Raw genomic sequence first — 18,201 nt, forward strand, 5'->3', positions numbered from 1 at the left:
AGATCAAAGTGTAATTTGAGATGATGTTTTATTCATTCAAAGAAGGAAATTAAGCGAACAAGTAAACAACATAATCGTATTAATGAATCTGTGTGACTCTAAATCCCAGACAGGAGTAATAAAAAGCCTCAAGGGAAGACCCTGACTCAGACAGATGTATTTGCGGTACTCACTATCCTGGATAAATCTTTTTTTTTCCCCCAGCACACACTGTAGTAAATTGCTAAACTCATATTTATGTCGCTCCTCCTCACCTTTGCTTGTTTACTGATAAAACAGAAACAACTCAGCTCCATATCAGTGTGCAATAAAGTATCATGCACGTGATATAAGATTAAAAGAGCGATGACAAAGCTGTGTCACAGTCCTCTTGAGAAAAGGACCCAAAAGCTGAACTAATCAAGGGCCTTCGAGGGCTGGAAATTGAAGTCATAAAACTTTTAAACAAACAATAAACACATTAAACAATTGTCATTAGGAAGTTGAGTTCAGATGTGTGGGAAAAGAAGAAAACAAACGAAAGAAAGATGATTGATAAACTTCACTTAACCAAACAACTATTGTGGCCGTAAATACGCAAGATTTCATCATTCACACACAACCAGAACCATCTATTTACACACAGTGCAAAAAGACATATTCTTTGCATCAAACTGTATGTTTTCCTGTTTCAGGTCAGTTAGGTTTTGGCAAAGTTATTTGTCTTGGTTCAATCCCAGAAAAATGTCTTCTCTGATAAACGTATTTGGGAAAAACTGAATGATGTTGTCTTGACTTTGTAAGGTTTGGTTAAGATAATTTGAGTGAAATGGAGGCACATCTACAGCTAACACACTCCTTGTGACAACGTTACAGTAACTCTGTAAGGCGACATGAGCCAAACTTTCTGCAAACTACTGTACGAGTAAATGGGGAAGAACACCCAACACTTTTGTGTCGAAACATTCAGGTTACAAGTAGATTTATATATAAACCAAAGAAAATGCACAAAACCATTTGACAGAAAAACATTCTGCCACGTAACGTGCGGGTCCTTAGCTCATAAAGTGAATTTTAAGTTACAGAAAAATGAAAACGATATTAGAATCCAAACAAATACAAAACAGGAATAATGTTCTCCTCAGTCTTAGGGATGTTGATTAATAACCACCATAATGAAAGTTTTTGTAACAACAAATCACACACTGTGAGTATTGGCTTGGCTGTGAAACAATGGAACCATTGTAGACGTATGCAAAAAATCTATATATAATTATGCTTTTTAACCTTTAATTACTGCACGCATGCAATCAAAAGATCATTGTCTCATAATAAATGGCTTTAAATGTATATTGTTGTTATTACATGATCATTGTCTGGACCATTTATGAGAGCCCCGGCTCGTAGAAGACAGCTTAGAAAAACAAATGTCTAACACACGTGCTTAAGCAGTCTGGAGGAACACTAGTTTAAGCAAATCACGATGCAGAGCATGGCCACCCACAGTTGGCAGGTGGGTTGGTGAAATGTTGCCAGCTTTTAAAATTGTCCAGCCGGTGTATTAGTCACTTGTCAGTCATCACTGGGTCCAGGCCAGAAGCTTGCCTGTCAGGGCTGAACATGAGGCTTCAGGGTAACAGTCATGAACACAAGAAGGAATATTAAGACCCCTTTAGAGGCAGCAATTAAGCCCGAGATGATTTTTACGAAGACAAGGAGAAGATTTCCCAGCATCTTTAACAGTGTGACCAGTGTTTGTGCACCCTTCAGTGGTGGGACACTGCTTTTGATCTGTAGGAGCTGGAATGATTTTGATGTCTTCATTTGGTTTGAGGTTGCAGGAAGGCGGTGTGAGCTGGGGGAAGGGAATAAATACACACATGCACGCACACACGCGCAAGCACACACGCGCAAGCACACACGCACACAAGCAAACACATACAGGAAAAACAAGAATGCAGAAAAAGCAGCAGGGATGCAAGGTGATAAAACTTAAGGGAGTAAGACAAGCTGTTTCCTGCATGGTGGGGGAGGGGTGTAAGATCATGTGTGTTACACTGGAGGAATAAGATTATATTATTTGTGGTACTAAAGGAGCATGAAACAGGATTGGACTGGGGTTTGTAGAGTGTGGGCTACTCAAGTCCTGATCTCAGCTTAAAAAAAAAAAAGAAACAGAAAAAACCTCAATCACAGCTAAATATTTTTGTGAGCAAAAGAAGAATGATTTATGATACAGTATACTGGATGTAAAACAGGTCTGAATGGGTCATTAATTATGCATTTGTTTTCAAGAGCCTTCTACATAGTGCTAAATAAATGTCCCTGTTATCGGACGTGTAATCTTGATTTTTTTTTTTACAAAATTTCCAACCTTTTTAATTTCTGTGTTCCAGTCTATGCTGTATTTCTTCCCAAAGCATGTTTGTGGCAAAATGCTTTTTATACATGTTGTTAAGATCAATATAAACACTTTTTTTCTGCAGCATAAAGACATCCAGATGTGAGAAGTACAATGTTGACTGATGTGTCGACCAAACCTGTACTGATGGCAAATCCAGGTGGTCATAAAATAAGCCGGAAAAATATCAAAAGTACTCATTTGAATCAGTTAAGGTTGGTGGTCATGATTTAAAAATAGCAAAAGAGGCTTTTCTAACATTTACCTAAAAGTTTTCTCTATGTCCTGAAGAAACAAAAGTGGCATTTTTACGTCATAGTTGATCTAACAAAAGTTGCATTTCAGTAAAAGATCATATGAAGAGTCAAATGAGATGCTAATAGAATAATGGTAAGAGGCTTTTTTTGGAATTTCGAGCTTGGACGACTTGATCTTGGTAATGCTGGCTGTTAATTGACAACATCAAAATAATCATCAGCTGCAGGAAACCTACAAACACAGTAATTGAAATATGTATCTGCCAAAAAGGTTGCCATTTGCAAAAACAACTCCAACTATTTTGAACTATTGACTCAGAAGGGTTTTAAACTGCTGCTTTTCTAACTTCCTGCAGCAGCTAGTTGTACTGCGCAGCTCAACAAGTAAATACCTGGTTACAACTAGGTTTCTTTGATTTCTGTCATCTGTAATACTGCTTCAGCAAACATATTTTTTGTTTTTCTTCATTTTTTGTGTAAAGTTGCTTTTGTTGCATCTTCTAGCTGCAGCAGCCTCCACCTTGCAGTTGATTTGAAGCACTTTTATTGGATTTAAGTCTCTCAGTTTTATGCGTTCCACAACAGTTCTAGTGAAAACAGTTCTAAGCCGACCCAGTTGCTGAATATTTTACTTTCAAGAAGTCAAACTTTCTGCTAATCTTTCAAAACTGTCAGTCAAAATGTTTCCCTATTCTTCTTGAAGTATTTCAAAGGCTCTCTGTGCTCCAGTCCTCAAAGCTGAAGTAATTTAGAGAGCTTTTTGTTAAGGCTTTGAGCGCTGACCTTTGAGTCGTGAATTGAAATTTAGTTTTGAAGCATTTTATCAACCTGCCATTTTGTAACAAGCTGAGAGAGATCTGTGGACCTGAAACTATGAAAACGTCTTTAAAAATTGATCGTAGGACCCAACCTTCATTTAACTTTATAAGTTAAAACTCTAGTCTGCGACCATCTGAACAGTTGCTAAGTCAAAAATGCAACCATCAACAGGCTAAGAAGACACATGCAGCCACAGCACCAGATTTATTTCAGTGTCAACAACATGTCATCTGCTGTTTTCCACAGAGAAGAAAAAGTTTAATCTGTTTCACAGCCTTTGGTAAACTCAGAATCAGCAATATGGACTCCCACTAGCCAAACCTCACACTTATTTCAGCATTCTGCTTCTTCTGACTTTTCCTGTCAATTCTGATCTCATCTACGCTGCGGTGTTTTGTAGGCTAAAGCCAGGGACACCACGTCCCCACCATCACGCTAAAAGACTTTATTTCACTCCAATGTTGTTGGTTTGTTCGGAGTTGTGAGATCAGCAGCCGAGTGTGGGCGTTCAGAGGACACTCACCACAAGAGAGAGCGGCCTCTTCCATGACACCACTCCGATGAGTCCAGAGAGCAAAACCTGAGGGAAAAAAACAAAACAAAACAGATGCTGTCAAGAAACATTACTGACACGAGTGAGAAAATGCAACAAATTGTTTATCAGTTCCTCTGACTTGGCCATTAATTTTGCAGGAGCTTGAATATTTTTGAGCCACTAGTTCACCTTGTTGGAGGACAACAACTGAAGCAAATAATTGCATTTATTCAATTTTCAAAAACTAATTTCAAAACATCAACTGTTTGTAGAGTCTGTTTGTAGGTTTGCTGAATTTGTCTTCCTGAAACCTGTTTGTTTATCTGTTATTACTTCTGTACAGGCATTTCGTCAACAGTGATGTCTAAAAGAGGCACTGCATGGAATGTAATGCAAATGTCTAAACAATCACTTGTTGAAACAAGTGGCATCGACTATCATGATGTTGATGCCACAACTTGTCCAGTGACTCACCAGTAAACGATTGACATTAAACTGTTCCTTTCATAGTCTGATAAAAGAACTTCCTGAACAAAAGTGATGTGAATAGGTAAGCCAAATCTCTTAAAACAATGACACATAAAGGACAAATTCTGATGCTGGTGGGGATGAAATAAAACAACACGTACTTCCTAATATGAGGGCGACATATAGCAAAACGGGCTTTTAGCAGGAAAGGTTTCAGTCTGCTGAAGAGGAAAAGGGTGTCAAGAGTGAGGAGAACCCCGGAGAAATGCTACAGCTGTGCCATCTATGACACTCTATGTATCCATGTTAACAATACCAGTGCATAAACTAAAAAATCACAACACACCAGACTGGTTAAACAAAAATCAACTGCACTTTATTGATAATTGATTCAGGCTCTGGACAAACTGCATTTTCTTAAACCAGACATATCAGACCATGGCGTGTTAATTCACAAATGCAGTAAATCATGTATTTCTGTTGATGTCCATCATATTTTTAACCAATCTTTTATGTGAAATGTGTGATTTTTTTTGTAGGATCACAGACTATTTTTCTTTTAGTTGCGGTGGAATTAGCCTTGCCCTGTACAATGTGCTGCTTACCAAGTCATAATGCAGAAGACGTGATGCCTCTGAAGAGTAATAAATGTAGCCTGTAGCTTCTTACGAGTGATTTACCACCCACACATCCCAGTACAGTGCCATTTCATTAGGCTGCTTCCGGTAATTGAAATGGGCTGGAAAGGCTGTTAGCACTCAACAGTTTGTTGAACCACATCTTTAAGATGTCCTGGTTTTAATTTAAATGTGTTTTTATTTGCTGACAGGGGTGATGTAGTGCAAATTAAACCACGGATTTCTCTGAGCGAAGCCCAAGTCGGTGAGGAAGAGGAGGATTTAGTCCATCTATTTTTAGAAAAGTTCAATGACATCGAGATAAAACGGAGTTAGATCTGACAAAGTTCAACGACACTATTATTATTGATAAAATAATCTAAAATATTGATGCAATTGAAAATGCTATCTGCATAATCATGGTAGTTGTCTATTTATCTAAGAAGTGACTGATATGTTGAATAAAAGTTCCCTAAATTACTTAATTTCATTGATTGAGAGATTGGGAAATATTTTCAATTTTATGAATTGGTTGTTTTCCTTGTAAAAGTTGTGTGAATAGATAATTGTTTTATAAGCCATATAGGACAATGTATAAAAAAGACCTAAACCTAACCCCTAACCCAAAATACTAAAATAAATACACACACCTAGGCATTTTATGGCATCCAGTTGTGCTTGTAACGTCTTCCAATGGTTCAGGTTACTTTCAAACAGAGAAATTTCCAAGAAAACCAAATTCTGTCACCACAAAACCACACAGGAACACAGGTACAGCCTGTCTTTAGGCAGGAGTACAAAATGTTAAAACAGGAAGCAGATGCTTTTGTTCTGGGTGCCACTGGGTGGTCAAAATAATCTGAGTACATCAATCACATTGTTTGTCCGGTTTGCATAAAGAAACGTCTCTGGAAAGATGCTGGGCATGCGCATTCATGAATGTGACATCAGCGCCTCTGATTTGTGCCACTTTGGAGGTGATAAATAGGACAATGTTTTACAGATTCTTCCAAAACATTTCAGAGGAGCTGAAAACAAACTGGCCGAATAAAAAGCAATGATGTCTGTTGCACTGCAGCCAAATGTACCTTTTCACCTGTGATACTTTCACGCTGTGAGGCGAGTTGTCCTCTAAACTGCATTGAAGTACATCAATAATGCAGGATTATTGATGTACGTCAATAATGCTGAGGTACAGCATTATTGCTGTACTTCAGCAATAATGCTGTACTTTTGTGTCCAAATGACTTCATCAGACCGATTGCTGCTGCAGGTTTCCCCATTAGCCCCAACATGCTTGCAGATTTTGTGCTCCATCCACCTGGAACCTGTCCGCCCGAAGCTTCAGGTGTTTTTACTGAAATAATTGTGTTGAGATGTCCGTTTCTGTATCTTCTACTCACTACTTCCGTCTGTTTGGACTCGAGATGTCACATTCAAGCCCGATGGTGCTTCAGCTTCTTAGATGAGATGCTTCAATACATCAAATATTTTCTGAGAAATTCCTCGTGTTACTTCTCTGTCTACACTTCAGCCGAGGTGTAGACTTGAATTTTTACAGCCTGCTCAACTGGAGGTGTGAATTTGCGTATCATCAAAATGTAGGTGAACAAAGGGTAGCCGTAGCCCAAGGCACTCGTTTCTCTGTGGTCTCCCTCTGCCTTTCACTCTCCTTCACCCTCCATTAAACATCACCACACTCTGCCCATTTCTATCCATCATGTGCTGCTTCTTTCTCCTCTCCACTTGCACTCTTTAGGTCTACCTTCTCTCCTCGAATCTCGCTACCTTCGCCGTTCCAATTTCTTCCTACATCACAGTCCATCTGTGTGTCTCTACTTCTGCTCGGCACTCATATTGCTGGCACTTACGCTATCCCTTCTACTTCAGTCTATTGTCTATACCTAGACTCCTTATTTCACTTTTCCATTCCATCTTGTTCCATTTTTCAGACAATCTCTCACTACTTCATCCACCTTGATACTCACAAGACATGGCAAATGGGCTGCCAATGTTATCATCTGAGACTCAAAAAAGGTTAGATAGCAGCAGGGATGTTCAATCCAGAAAAGTCTAGTTCATTGAAAGCTGGGTTTTAAACTACTTCCAGAAACACAGGAACCTAATAGTGTTGTTTCCCCTATAAGCAACCAAAGCGATTTCAGTGTTGACCTACTTTTATTATATTCCTACATATGTTTGGCTGAATACAGACCCAGATCAAATTGATTGATTTTCACCTAAATTTATCATTCCAAAAATGCTTTTTGGCATGTTTAATCTGATAGTTTCCCATTACTGCAAAAATAAATGTATGGTTCATTTAAAACATTGTTAAGCCATTTACACACCAATGTCATTGAGATACATCAAATATTTTTTAAGCAGCAAACAATTTACAGAAATATACCCTAAAATAAACATTTTCTTCACATTGAGCAAGTCTAATTATGCAAAAAATGAAGTTTTTAAAAGGTTATTGGATTAACATTTTAATATACAGTAATTATATAGGATTCTTTCTTCTTTTTTTTTTCATTTAGAGAATATTAAAAAAATTCTAAATCGAGTATTTCTGGCAGCGTTCTCCGGCTGTTTGGATGAACTCCTCGTTGTCACTCTCATGTGTTTACAGCTGCGGTCAAGCCTACAGCGATGATCGCATGTCTGTAAATCCCAGTGTCCACTGGGAACAATTATTTTGTTGCTGTCCGGCACGGTAAACGCTCAGAGACAGTCAGCAGTTGCTCCAGCTGGTGAACCTCTGACTGCTGTCTCTTCATTATTTCACTGCTTTTATAAGTGAGTTTTATTCGCTGTCTGTTTTGATCCTAAAATAATGCTTCTGGGCTGCGACTTCTGAGGCACTTTTTGGGTTACTACGGTTTCCTTTTCTTTTAATATCAAAGACAATTTCATACAGTATAAATATAGGAATCAGTGGGAATAATCAAAGTAAAAAAAAAAAAGAGACAGGAGAGTATCTGAGCCATGTGAAGCAAAAACAACCAAAGAACAGCTTTGTCTTCCATAACAGTGTTGTTATGCCCTGGTCTGGTGGGATAAAGTCAAATAGGAGGCAGAAGCATGTGTATCCACATGTATCCACATGTATCCATGTGTATCCAGGTATCCACCAAACATTACGCTCATCTGAGGAACGATAAGGAGGTCAGAGAGGTTGTATTATATTTGGGTTCTAGATTCTGAAGCCAGGTAGCAGCAGTGTTGGTGTATCTGCAAGTCGTGGCCCACGTGCACCTATGTGGATTGATCAAAAGAGAATTTAAAGGAGGAATGACCGTACTGGTCAACCTCACGACACCCACACCAGAATGTCAGTGCTTCAGTCTTACTGCTTTGAACACGGCCTCCTGCCAACAAAAGGATCTCATCAGGCAGCTAAAGCAAATGGTCTACGCCTTTAGGACAATAAAACAAATAGAGTAAGGAAGAAGAAAATAGTCATGCTGTTTGCAAGCAGAGAGTCGGTATGCGTTGACCGCCACTGTAGAGTAGGGTTCTGAGCATATTGCCTCGACAGCATTCAGTGAAGTTCTGCACTGAACTTCACTGAATGAAGTTCAGTGAAGTTATTATTTAACTCTTGAGTACTGAAGCAGAGATCCATCTAAAAGTAGCAGGACAGCGGTTCTTGAGGGGCAGGAGCATAAAGCCTCTCCTTTGGAGTCTCAGTGTGATCAAACAAAGATTTTGGATATTTGTGCATGATTGTTTTTGTGAGTGCCATCGCATAAATATGAGCACATTGCCTGGTTATAACAGTTCGGCAGTTGTGCAGCTATAAAGAAACCCTTTTTGACTGCATCCACTCATGCTGCAGATGAGCTGTTGAAAATACTGTCTTCTCCTCCACAGCGAGCCTGAAATGGAAGGTGGAGGTGCAGAAAACTCCCAAATATAGTGAAAATTCTCAGATTGTGAACTAAAGGCCCAGTAGGATCATACTAGTGTTCTCACTGAAATGGGTTTTTCAAATCCAACAAAATTCTTGGAGATCCCGAAGCCCCTTTGACTGGGTGAAGGAGTCCTTGATCGGAGTGGGAATGCCATTTATCTGTGATGCTTAAGAAAAAAAATAAAATCTGATATAACATCATAAGCTCAATTCTTTTTACATGGTTTTCATCTGCAAAATGAATGAACAAGGTTCACACATTTCTTTCGCTCATGTCGTGTTATTACAGATATCAAGGGTGCAATCAAGCATTCAAAAGATACGCACACGTCGATGGCTGCACTTTTCCAACCTATGCAGCGGAAATATGGTGGAGGTCTTCATCTCCTGTTCTCACACTCTCCTTCCCGACCCCCCACTGTGCATTGCATACCTGTCCACCCATGTATGCATGTGTGAAGGACAATGTGTGTCTTTGTGCATCTTCTAGTCTAAGCAGTGAAATTATACGAGAGCAGGAACCGTGTGATAGCTCTGCTTGCTGTCAGTCACTGGGGGCTTTTCCTCTTGGCTGCTCCCAGGATGGGATTAACATTCAGTAGTTGGCAGAATTAGTCACTCACACCTGGTTACAACAAGGTAATGTCATGATAAAAATGTATATGTCTGACAATTACTTCAGCTTTAAGTGCTAAGTGATACCCTGTTGGCAAAACCATCAAAAACCAAATAATCCTAACTGGAGCAAAAGGGAAACATGTACAAGTCACATACATTTTTTTAAAAAAACAAGCTTACAGAAAGCGATAAATGTTTTAGATGGCTTCCTTAAGTTCAGCCACAGTGTGGAGTGTTATTGCTTCACAGGAAATTAAAAAACGCAAAGCTTGCAACTTTCAATATAGGATTATGTATTAAGTACGATTTGTTGCCAGAAAACAAATTAGAGGTGAGCTGAGGTGTGTTAGTTAATTTGGATTTTGGATGAATAACAGATTTTTAAAACAAGAATAACTGAGCAAAATTTCAAGGGAAACTATTCTGAATAATTAAATATAATTTATTATTACCTTAAATCTTTTAGAACAAGAAAAAAGTTTTATTTAGAGCAGGGGTGCCGACCTCCACCTCACAGAATGTATTGATAAATCTACCTATTAAACTGTTCAAATATTATCACTTTCTCTAAATCTAAATATTTATCATCTTCGCACTGTGTAATTTGGAACTACACAATTAAAATTTGAGTTTGACGCGTGTGAATTAGCGGATTAAAAAAAAATTGAAAACAGACCAAAAACTTTTCTGAAGCAGAGTAAGAATGACAGATAGGATGATGTAGAGAAGAACAAAATTACTTTCCAAAAAGCTCTCAACTTTTGCAGTCTAATATCAAGCTTTACAGAGTTTTGTTCTGTTTCTGATACACTCTGCACACCACATCCAAATGCAGTTTCAGAAGAACACCATGTAATAAGTGCAGTCGACAGAAATGGGAGATAAAGATCACAGGACCGGATCAGAGGAACCAGAACCACAGCTATCAAAGAAAGATGGTAAAACACGGAACGGGAAGGAGAGGCATCATCTCAGGACAACAACAAATAAAAGATGTCAAAACACAACCTAAAACACCTTTTCAAGGATAAATGTCAGAGGTGATACTAATGCTGAATCCGGCTAAATCCTCAATGGAGGAAGAACAAAAAAAAAAAGAAAAAGAAAGAAAAAAAAGTCAAGTCCACAACATGCTGCAGCAAATTCAGCTCAAGCCAAGATAAAAACCCATTTCAGACTTTTTCCTGATGTTGCAGAGTTACAGATTTATGGATTTTTTTTATCGCTTTCGGAACAAGCTCTCCAAAAAACATGTTTATTAGTTTTTAACTATTCAAAAGGACGTGGAGGTACAATATTTTAAACAAATCATGAAAACTGTTGAAGATGTTTTTTTTTTTTTCCAGGCACATAGGAAAAAACTAAAGTTGATATAAAAATGCTGTATATATCAAACACGACTTAAAAGATGTTTGACTTTGTAATTTGACCCTTTGACGGTCTGAGAAGCTCCTGCTCTCTCTGACATTCAGCTCGAGGTATGTTTTTGCTGAGGGAATAACATGATAACACGATGTAAAACTCAAAAAGTCAATTTTGCACAATACCATTCCTTTAAAATAATTGCACCCTCACGTTTAAGAACTACACTCATAAATTTTGAATATGTTAGGTCTCCCTTCTTTTACCGCTTCTGTTATCCTTGAACACTCGCACTGACAGGTAAATATACTCATCCAGTCGTCATGCACCATCATTACACTGCATTCACTGATTTCCCTAATTATATGGAAGAAATCAACCTAACACAAATGTAAATATAAAAATAAATCAGCTCATTTTCGCAAGTCATCACTGAACAACATTCTTTGAAATATATTAATCTGCAACTCCAAATATATGACGCCATTGTCGTTTCATTTGATTGTAACTCAGTTTTTAAACCGGCATGCTGATAACTAGAATAAACACATTAGTTTGACCATATTGTCCCAGTTTCTCCCAGGTTTTCTGGGCTTCTTCTGCACTTTAGAGAGTTTCCTTCCTCCTTTAATTACTTACAAGCATTACACAGTTTAACTCCTCAGCTTTTGGCAGATCGTCAATCCTCATATAACCAAGCCTACAGTCTGAGATCCTCAAACAGGGACTTTTTTTTTTTTTTATCGTTTTCAGGCTTTCAGTTGAAGACTCTGAGAAAAAGCTTTGGAGATAACGTTCTGTATTTCCCTGCCTGAGGAACAGCAGTAGGCTTCGTCAGCAACTTCTTTTTTAAATCCAAGCTCAAAGCCATTTCATTTTTTATAGCATTCCCTGATTTATCTGTTTGTTAAGTTGGTCATGGGTTTAGCAATATATTTTCATATGACTAGTACATTGTTCTCTTTTTTTTACAAGGCAATTTGTTATGGGATGCCGTTTCTATGTCTCGCTAAACATAATTACAGTTTTAGGACGAAGTTATAGGTCCACTTTTGTGCATTTATAGGATCCATCAAGTGAGTTTTTAGCTGGTTACAAACATTTTCTCTTTGCTTCTGAGAATACATTTAGAGTTTGATTCAAGATTTTCTCTCCAGATCTAGTTGCAATTTGCGTCGCAGACATTTTTTGTCCTTTGTGCATAAAGTAGTAAGATTTAAAGCAATGTTTTCTAAAATTGACTCCTCCCCCTCTGAGTCAGGTAAGTTTGTTTTCTCCATGTTCGCCTCAAATCTCTTTAAAGTCGGTGCAGAATACGAGAGCCTTTCCCTTAGTTTTGATATTCGTTTTCATTTCGATTTCTGTTTTTCTCTGTAATTCCCGAAAGAGCGAATAAACACGTTTACACCCAAAACCCTATCATGTTGTTATTACAAGGCAGCAAAGATGTTACCAGCCCCGTAGTATTGACAGGAACAGAGACTGCTGTAGATTCAGACTAGGTGGATCGTCTTGAGCCATTCTCATTCATTTATGCATGACGCCAATCACAGAGGCCATTACTGGAAGTGAGGGTCTAAAAAAAAAAAAAAAAAAAAAAAAAAAAAGGTCAGTTTTCTCAAAACCTCGTCACTGCAAAAGATGGATGGAGTCGGTCTGGTTGCTGTGGTAACCGGTAACTGGCTATTTGCCAGGATCCTTAATGATTTTCCATCAGTTGCTGCACCAAGCGGAGCGGTGGAACCTTTACTGGTTTGTCAATTCAGACGAGCTTCATGGTAGATTGTATGAGAATCCCACAAGATCATTACACACACACACACACACACACACACACACACACACACGCATACACACGCACACACACACACACGCACACGCACACACACACACACACAAACGTGTCATGGAAAACCTCGTAACTGCACAGTGGGACGTGACGCTGAACGAAGAACGGAGAGAATGCAAACACACACACAGCATCACCTGACCCTCACTCACTTCCTCAGTCTTTTTTATCTTTTATTTTTCCTTCCTGTCCAACAAGATCAGAATCCCGTGGATTCTGCTCAACCATCTCTAAGCTCTTCTTTCTCTTATCTGCTGTTGCATACATGTGTTACCAAGCATGCATGGCTTTATGTGGCTTGTACTCTCAGCGTGTGCTTCAGATTGTAGGCACAGGCATTAGTGAAGGTTTAAAGTAAACTACTCTGTTCATAAATGAAATAAAGGAATACGAGGAAGACAGAGGACTAAAAGAATCCTGCAACAAGTGAATGTAGAGTGTCAGTCTTATTTTTCTTTCAATCTACTGAATTTTTATTTGTCTTTTCCTCTAAAAACACTGAACTCTATATGAATTAACCACGTCAACTTGCTGATGTTAGCTGTGACATCCAATCACATCTGTAGTGAAGCGCAGCGTTGCTAACTACTGAACTTGATGCATCCCACTCTTCCACCCTCCTCCTCCTCCTCCTCTCCTTCTGGTCTGGAATAATATGTTCAGACTTTTCCCACTGTTCGCCTACTAAATCAGCCCTTATGGTTTTGCAGCAGAGGATTTACCATGCTCCACTTTCACAGAAACTGGACCATCACTGAACTTAGGAAACGCAAAATGTGTAAATTAAATGCAACTGTCATTTCTTGGTGGTTTTCTTCTTAATGATCCAGAAGTGTTTTTATATCCTCTGATTCTTTTCCAAAATTGTCTTCCTATTTGTCTTTACTTCTAATTAGTCCACTACTGGAGTGTTTTAAGTGAACAAAAAAGCAATCAAAGTCCAACACATTTCAATTTAAAACACTTTTTTTTGGGAGGGCGGGGGGAGTTTCCTTTCTGTTGAGTAGACACTTAAGTGGTCCATCCCTACACTTCTGATCAGACACTGAGTGAAAAAGAATCCTAAGAAAGAACCTCAAACTCTTAATAAGCTCAAAACTATTGATTAAAACCTCTTTAAAAGAAGACATGTTATTGCAATACTCTGCTGAATGTAGTGTTGTTGACATTGATCAGCCTGTGTTTACTTCACTCTTTCTTTTCTTGTCCATCATTATAAACCCCCCATCCTTTCCTGAGCTTTAATTTCTCAATGACAAAGATGGATGGTGTGAATGGATGGCATTTGAAATATGATATTCAACCAAATACTGCACCAAGCAGTCATGTTGCTATTTCGATTAGATATATTGTTCATCTATGACGGAAAGCATGAAGAAATTAGGGATGGTTTCAAAAGTTTGCACACTTTGCATCAGAACACAACTTTGCCTTAGTAGTGAGTCAGCAAATGTCTTCTAATGCAAAAGCAGCACTTTGTCCACTTTTAAAATGGATAAAACTGGATGCTGAAAAGCTAAATAAAAAAGAACTCTAGTGTTTCTCCTTAAAGAACATTTAAGGAGAAATGTTCTTTAATGCACTTCTTACGTAAGTGCATTTGTCCTGAAATGAAAAAAAGAACTGAAGGTCAGCTGTGGCATCAGGGGAGATGAACTCTTAGTGTTTTTGTGATAATTTAAGTTGTACCCTTCAAGCAACCTTTTCTGATCATGAAAGAGCAGTGCGCAAAGTGTCTGCAATTGTCGACCCGGCTGTGGGCGTGCACTTGTGTCACACGGAGCTTATGAAGCCCTCTGAAGGCATTTCAGGGCATTTGACTATGATGACGCTGTATACAGCACCACAGAGTGCGTCCACTGCTGCCTCTAAAGCTCAGGCGCACAGCGGCAAACGCTAACACACTTTGACTCCTCGAGCTCGTCGTCAGGAGTTCTCCTCCCTTAATTTCCTCTCCTGGATCCACTCTCTATAGTATTCCCTCTTCTCCACATCGACCACGTGCTTCTCTTGCCTGCCACCCCGCCCCACCCGCCAACAAGAATATCATCACTTGACTTTAGAGCTCAGCAGCACCACAGCACCGTAACCATGGAAACAGAGGAGCAACATCTTATTGGATGTTGCTGGTGTCTCGGAGGCGTGTCCTCTCGGCCACCCTCTCTTCCTCCACGCAGAGGTTTTTGCTGTCTCCGCTTAATCCATGAGACGAGAACATGATACTGAATATAAATCACTAAGCTAAACCGACACATACCAGAGGGGAAAGATCTGTTGTTATAATCATAATGTGTGGTTCATTAGAGCAGGCAAGACACAGGACTGAAGCTCCCAGGCAACCAGCTTCCTCTGTCAGTCAGACAACTTTATTAGTCTTAATGTGGGAAATGTATCTGTATCTTTCCAGTTCTCCAGTATTTCAGTGCTTAAATGTTTCAGATCAATAATTTTTTTAATATGATAAAGAAAACATGATTTTATTTACTATGAAAAAAAAAATCAAACCGATAATAATAACTGCTTGAATCACACTTAGTCGAATAATAAGTAAAGCCATAAACAAACACATCTTTATATGTTTGGCCTTTCATCCACACAGAGCTGTTCATGAAAACCAAAGTGGAGATTTGAGGAAATCCTGTGTTTGTGTTTGCATTTTGTACATCAGAAAAGTTTCAGGGTCCAATGCGTTGCGATCTGTAACGAATGATGCAGTACCAATAATGTCACAGAGTGACCATTACTGAGTGGGTCATGCAGTGGAAGGAAAATGGCCATCAGAGAGGTACTGATTTTTACATTGGTTCAGACACTTTTTGCTTGTTTGTTTTTATAAGCCCAACTGCTCCAATGTATTGAAGTACAAAGGAGAAAGATGATTGGAGGAGAGCTGTTTTACAACGACTCTCCCTCCCAATAAAGAGGCACATTGGCTTTCAATGCTGCTGTTGCCGGTTTTGGAGCAAACCTGGATGAACTGCTGGCAGTCCTGGTTGCTTTGAATGATTCTGATTGGCTGACAATGTTTTTAGCTTTGCAGTGCACTGTCCATTATGCATTTGGCACATTTGCAACACTGATCAGAAACATATTTATGCTGGTTTGTGTAGATGAAAACATTTCAGAAAACACAATTTTATTTTTTTTTAAATGATGTGAGAGAGATATTGTTTTTATAAAGAGCCAGCTACATGTGTACATCAGTGACGTGCGGTCAGGGGAGGCAGGTGAGGCACGGCCTCACCTGTCATCATGGAAAAATAATATATAATAATGAAATCATTTATAAAGATATTTTCACCCTGTGGTTTGCACTGTAAAGTACCTATTTTTCATTTAATTTAACCAAATCTGATGTTATTTTTCTTCAAATTCGCTGAATTTTTGCATATTTCCATTCAAATGCTTGGAAGCGAAGCCGGTGAGGCCGCAGCGAGCTGAGCCTCACCTGGGATTGCGCAACCTCTCGTTAACTGCACTGGCTGCAATTCTATGAGAGCATGCTCCTCCTGTCTGTACGTCGCCAATAAAATGGTTGAAAACATTTAATGTATGAACTGATTTTCTTATGCATTTAATGTACAGTGTTTTTATTGTCACCAACTGTGTATGTAATGTGTTTCGTGTGCTGAAGAGCGATCAGAAATGGCAGAGAACAGATTCGAGGTGAGGCAGGCAGTTCTCCTGCCTCATCGCTGGGGGCGCTCATGAACCCAGACATTGTTACTCCACAACTGCAGAGTAAGAGACAGTAACAGCGATCTAGCCATACAGTAGCTGCGCTGATACAGAGAGCGAGAAAGACGTGGTTTTGAGTTGTACTTTAACGGTTTCTCCCTTTGCTGTTAAGCACAGCACAAAATTAATAATATCTACATGTCTAAGTTTGATTGAGATAACGGAATTATTCTGCGGCGGCGGCGCAGCTAAGCATCACATGTTAAAGAATAGTCTTTTTGCCCTCCAGCATTGTACGCATGAGCGAAATTTCCTTATGTAAACAATAACATGCAGTTGTCTAGATTTGTAAATCCGATTATAATTAAGTCGGTGCCTCACCAGCTATGAACCTCACCGCACGTCACTGGTGTACATGTTCTAAGATGACTCTGGTTGATTCACTTTTCTTTGCAGAATTGTTTTAATTCAGGCCTTTTGGAGTGATTTTAAAACATTAATGACCAGCTTAAGGTGATGCCTCAGCCTCTCACATGGGTTTAACTCAAGACTTTGACTATGCCGGTATGTTTCTCGTCACTGCTCTGATAGGCAAAGCTTTTGAGACGGCGACTTCAGTGTGGCAATTGCTAAAACCAACCTAAAAAATGTACAAAATTAAAATCACATTATTTACAATGATATAATAAAGTTACAAGAAGCAATATATTTCAAAAGAAAAGAAACACAGAGCCACTTCTGGTATTATATTAAAGTTTGCTTGATAATCTGAAACATTTTAGTGTGACAAAACAGCAGAGAAATATTTTTTTCTACCTCACTGCGTACAATACTATCAAAATGTTAGCTAATAAAATTAATACAAATAATAAAACTCTTATTTTGTTTTATTTGTCAGCACTTTTCCAGGTTCCTACAGAAGATAAAGAGCCATTTCTTCCAACGCCACATCCTGCAGAAAGCCTGTCAATGTCAGACCTGATTCACTTTGATGGGAGGAAGCATGCAGTGCTCATCGGAACAGACCTGTAAGTAACTTCTGAGTGAACACAAAGCACTTGACAAAATGCTCTTCATGTCCTCACTGAGCGGCAGCAGCATACACAAACTCCTTCTTATCAATCAGCGTTCATTTCTGAGCCACTTTGCATGCAGAGCCATGGTAACGCAGAGTGCTTATGGATCACATACTGAACTCAAATATAAAACAAATAGACAATCCAGACTGCAAAGCAATGACAAGGAAAGTTTTGAGTTCATTTAAAGTTAGAATGTATGAAACCACCATTATGTCTATCAGCTGAGTGGCATCACTTATGTAAATTTGATTTAATATTTATATTATGTGCTAATGAATTTGAGTGTGAAATCCAGTCACTTGCTAAACATTTTAAATAAACTCTGTGTTTGCAGATCCTTTCTATACACATTTCCAGTGTGTTGAAGAATCACATCAAACATTTCAACTAAAGCCAGAGTCAAACATTAATAAGATGCAAGGCCAAATTCAGTGAGCAAACAGAGTCATTTGGAAGCACAAGCAATTAAACATGGCATTCAACATTAGTCTATGTTTCTCCAACGGTCTATTGTTTTGTCAAGGTTTCTTGAGGACAATATGGAGAAGAGGAAAGGAATTAGAGGCACCTCAATGTAACGAGGGGCAACTGAAAGAGGACATGTGGAAAAGTGTTCACAT

General features: G+C 38.8%; 1 protein-coding gene across 2 annotated transcripts in view; it reads right to left on the minus strand.

The window, feature by feature from the left end:
* The window catches only part of fam189a1 (family with sequence similarity 189 member A1), a 97,878-nt gene that overhangs the window by 51,285 nt on the left and 28,392 nt on the right, over positions 1–18,201 (minus strand). For both annotated transcript variants that reach the window (XM_008405188.3, XM_008405192.3), the window contains exon 2: positions 3,980–4,036. In XM_008405188.3, the coding sequence (XP_008403410.1) occupies positions 3,980–4,036 (57 nt within the window). The remainder of the gene's footprint in view (positions 1–3,979; positions 4,037–18,201) is intronic.

Source organism: Poecilia reticulata, chromosome 3, assembly GCF_904066995.2.
Source record: "Poecilia reticulata chromosome 3, P_reticulata-male-v2, whole genome shotgun sequence".
Taxonomy (NCBI): domain Eukaryota; kingdom Metazoa; phylum Chordata; class Actinopteri; order Cyprinodontiformes; family Poeciliidae; genus Poecilia; species Poecilia reticulata.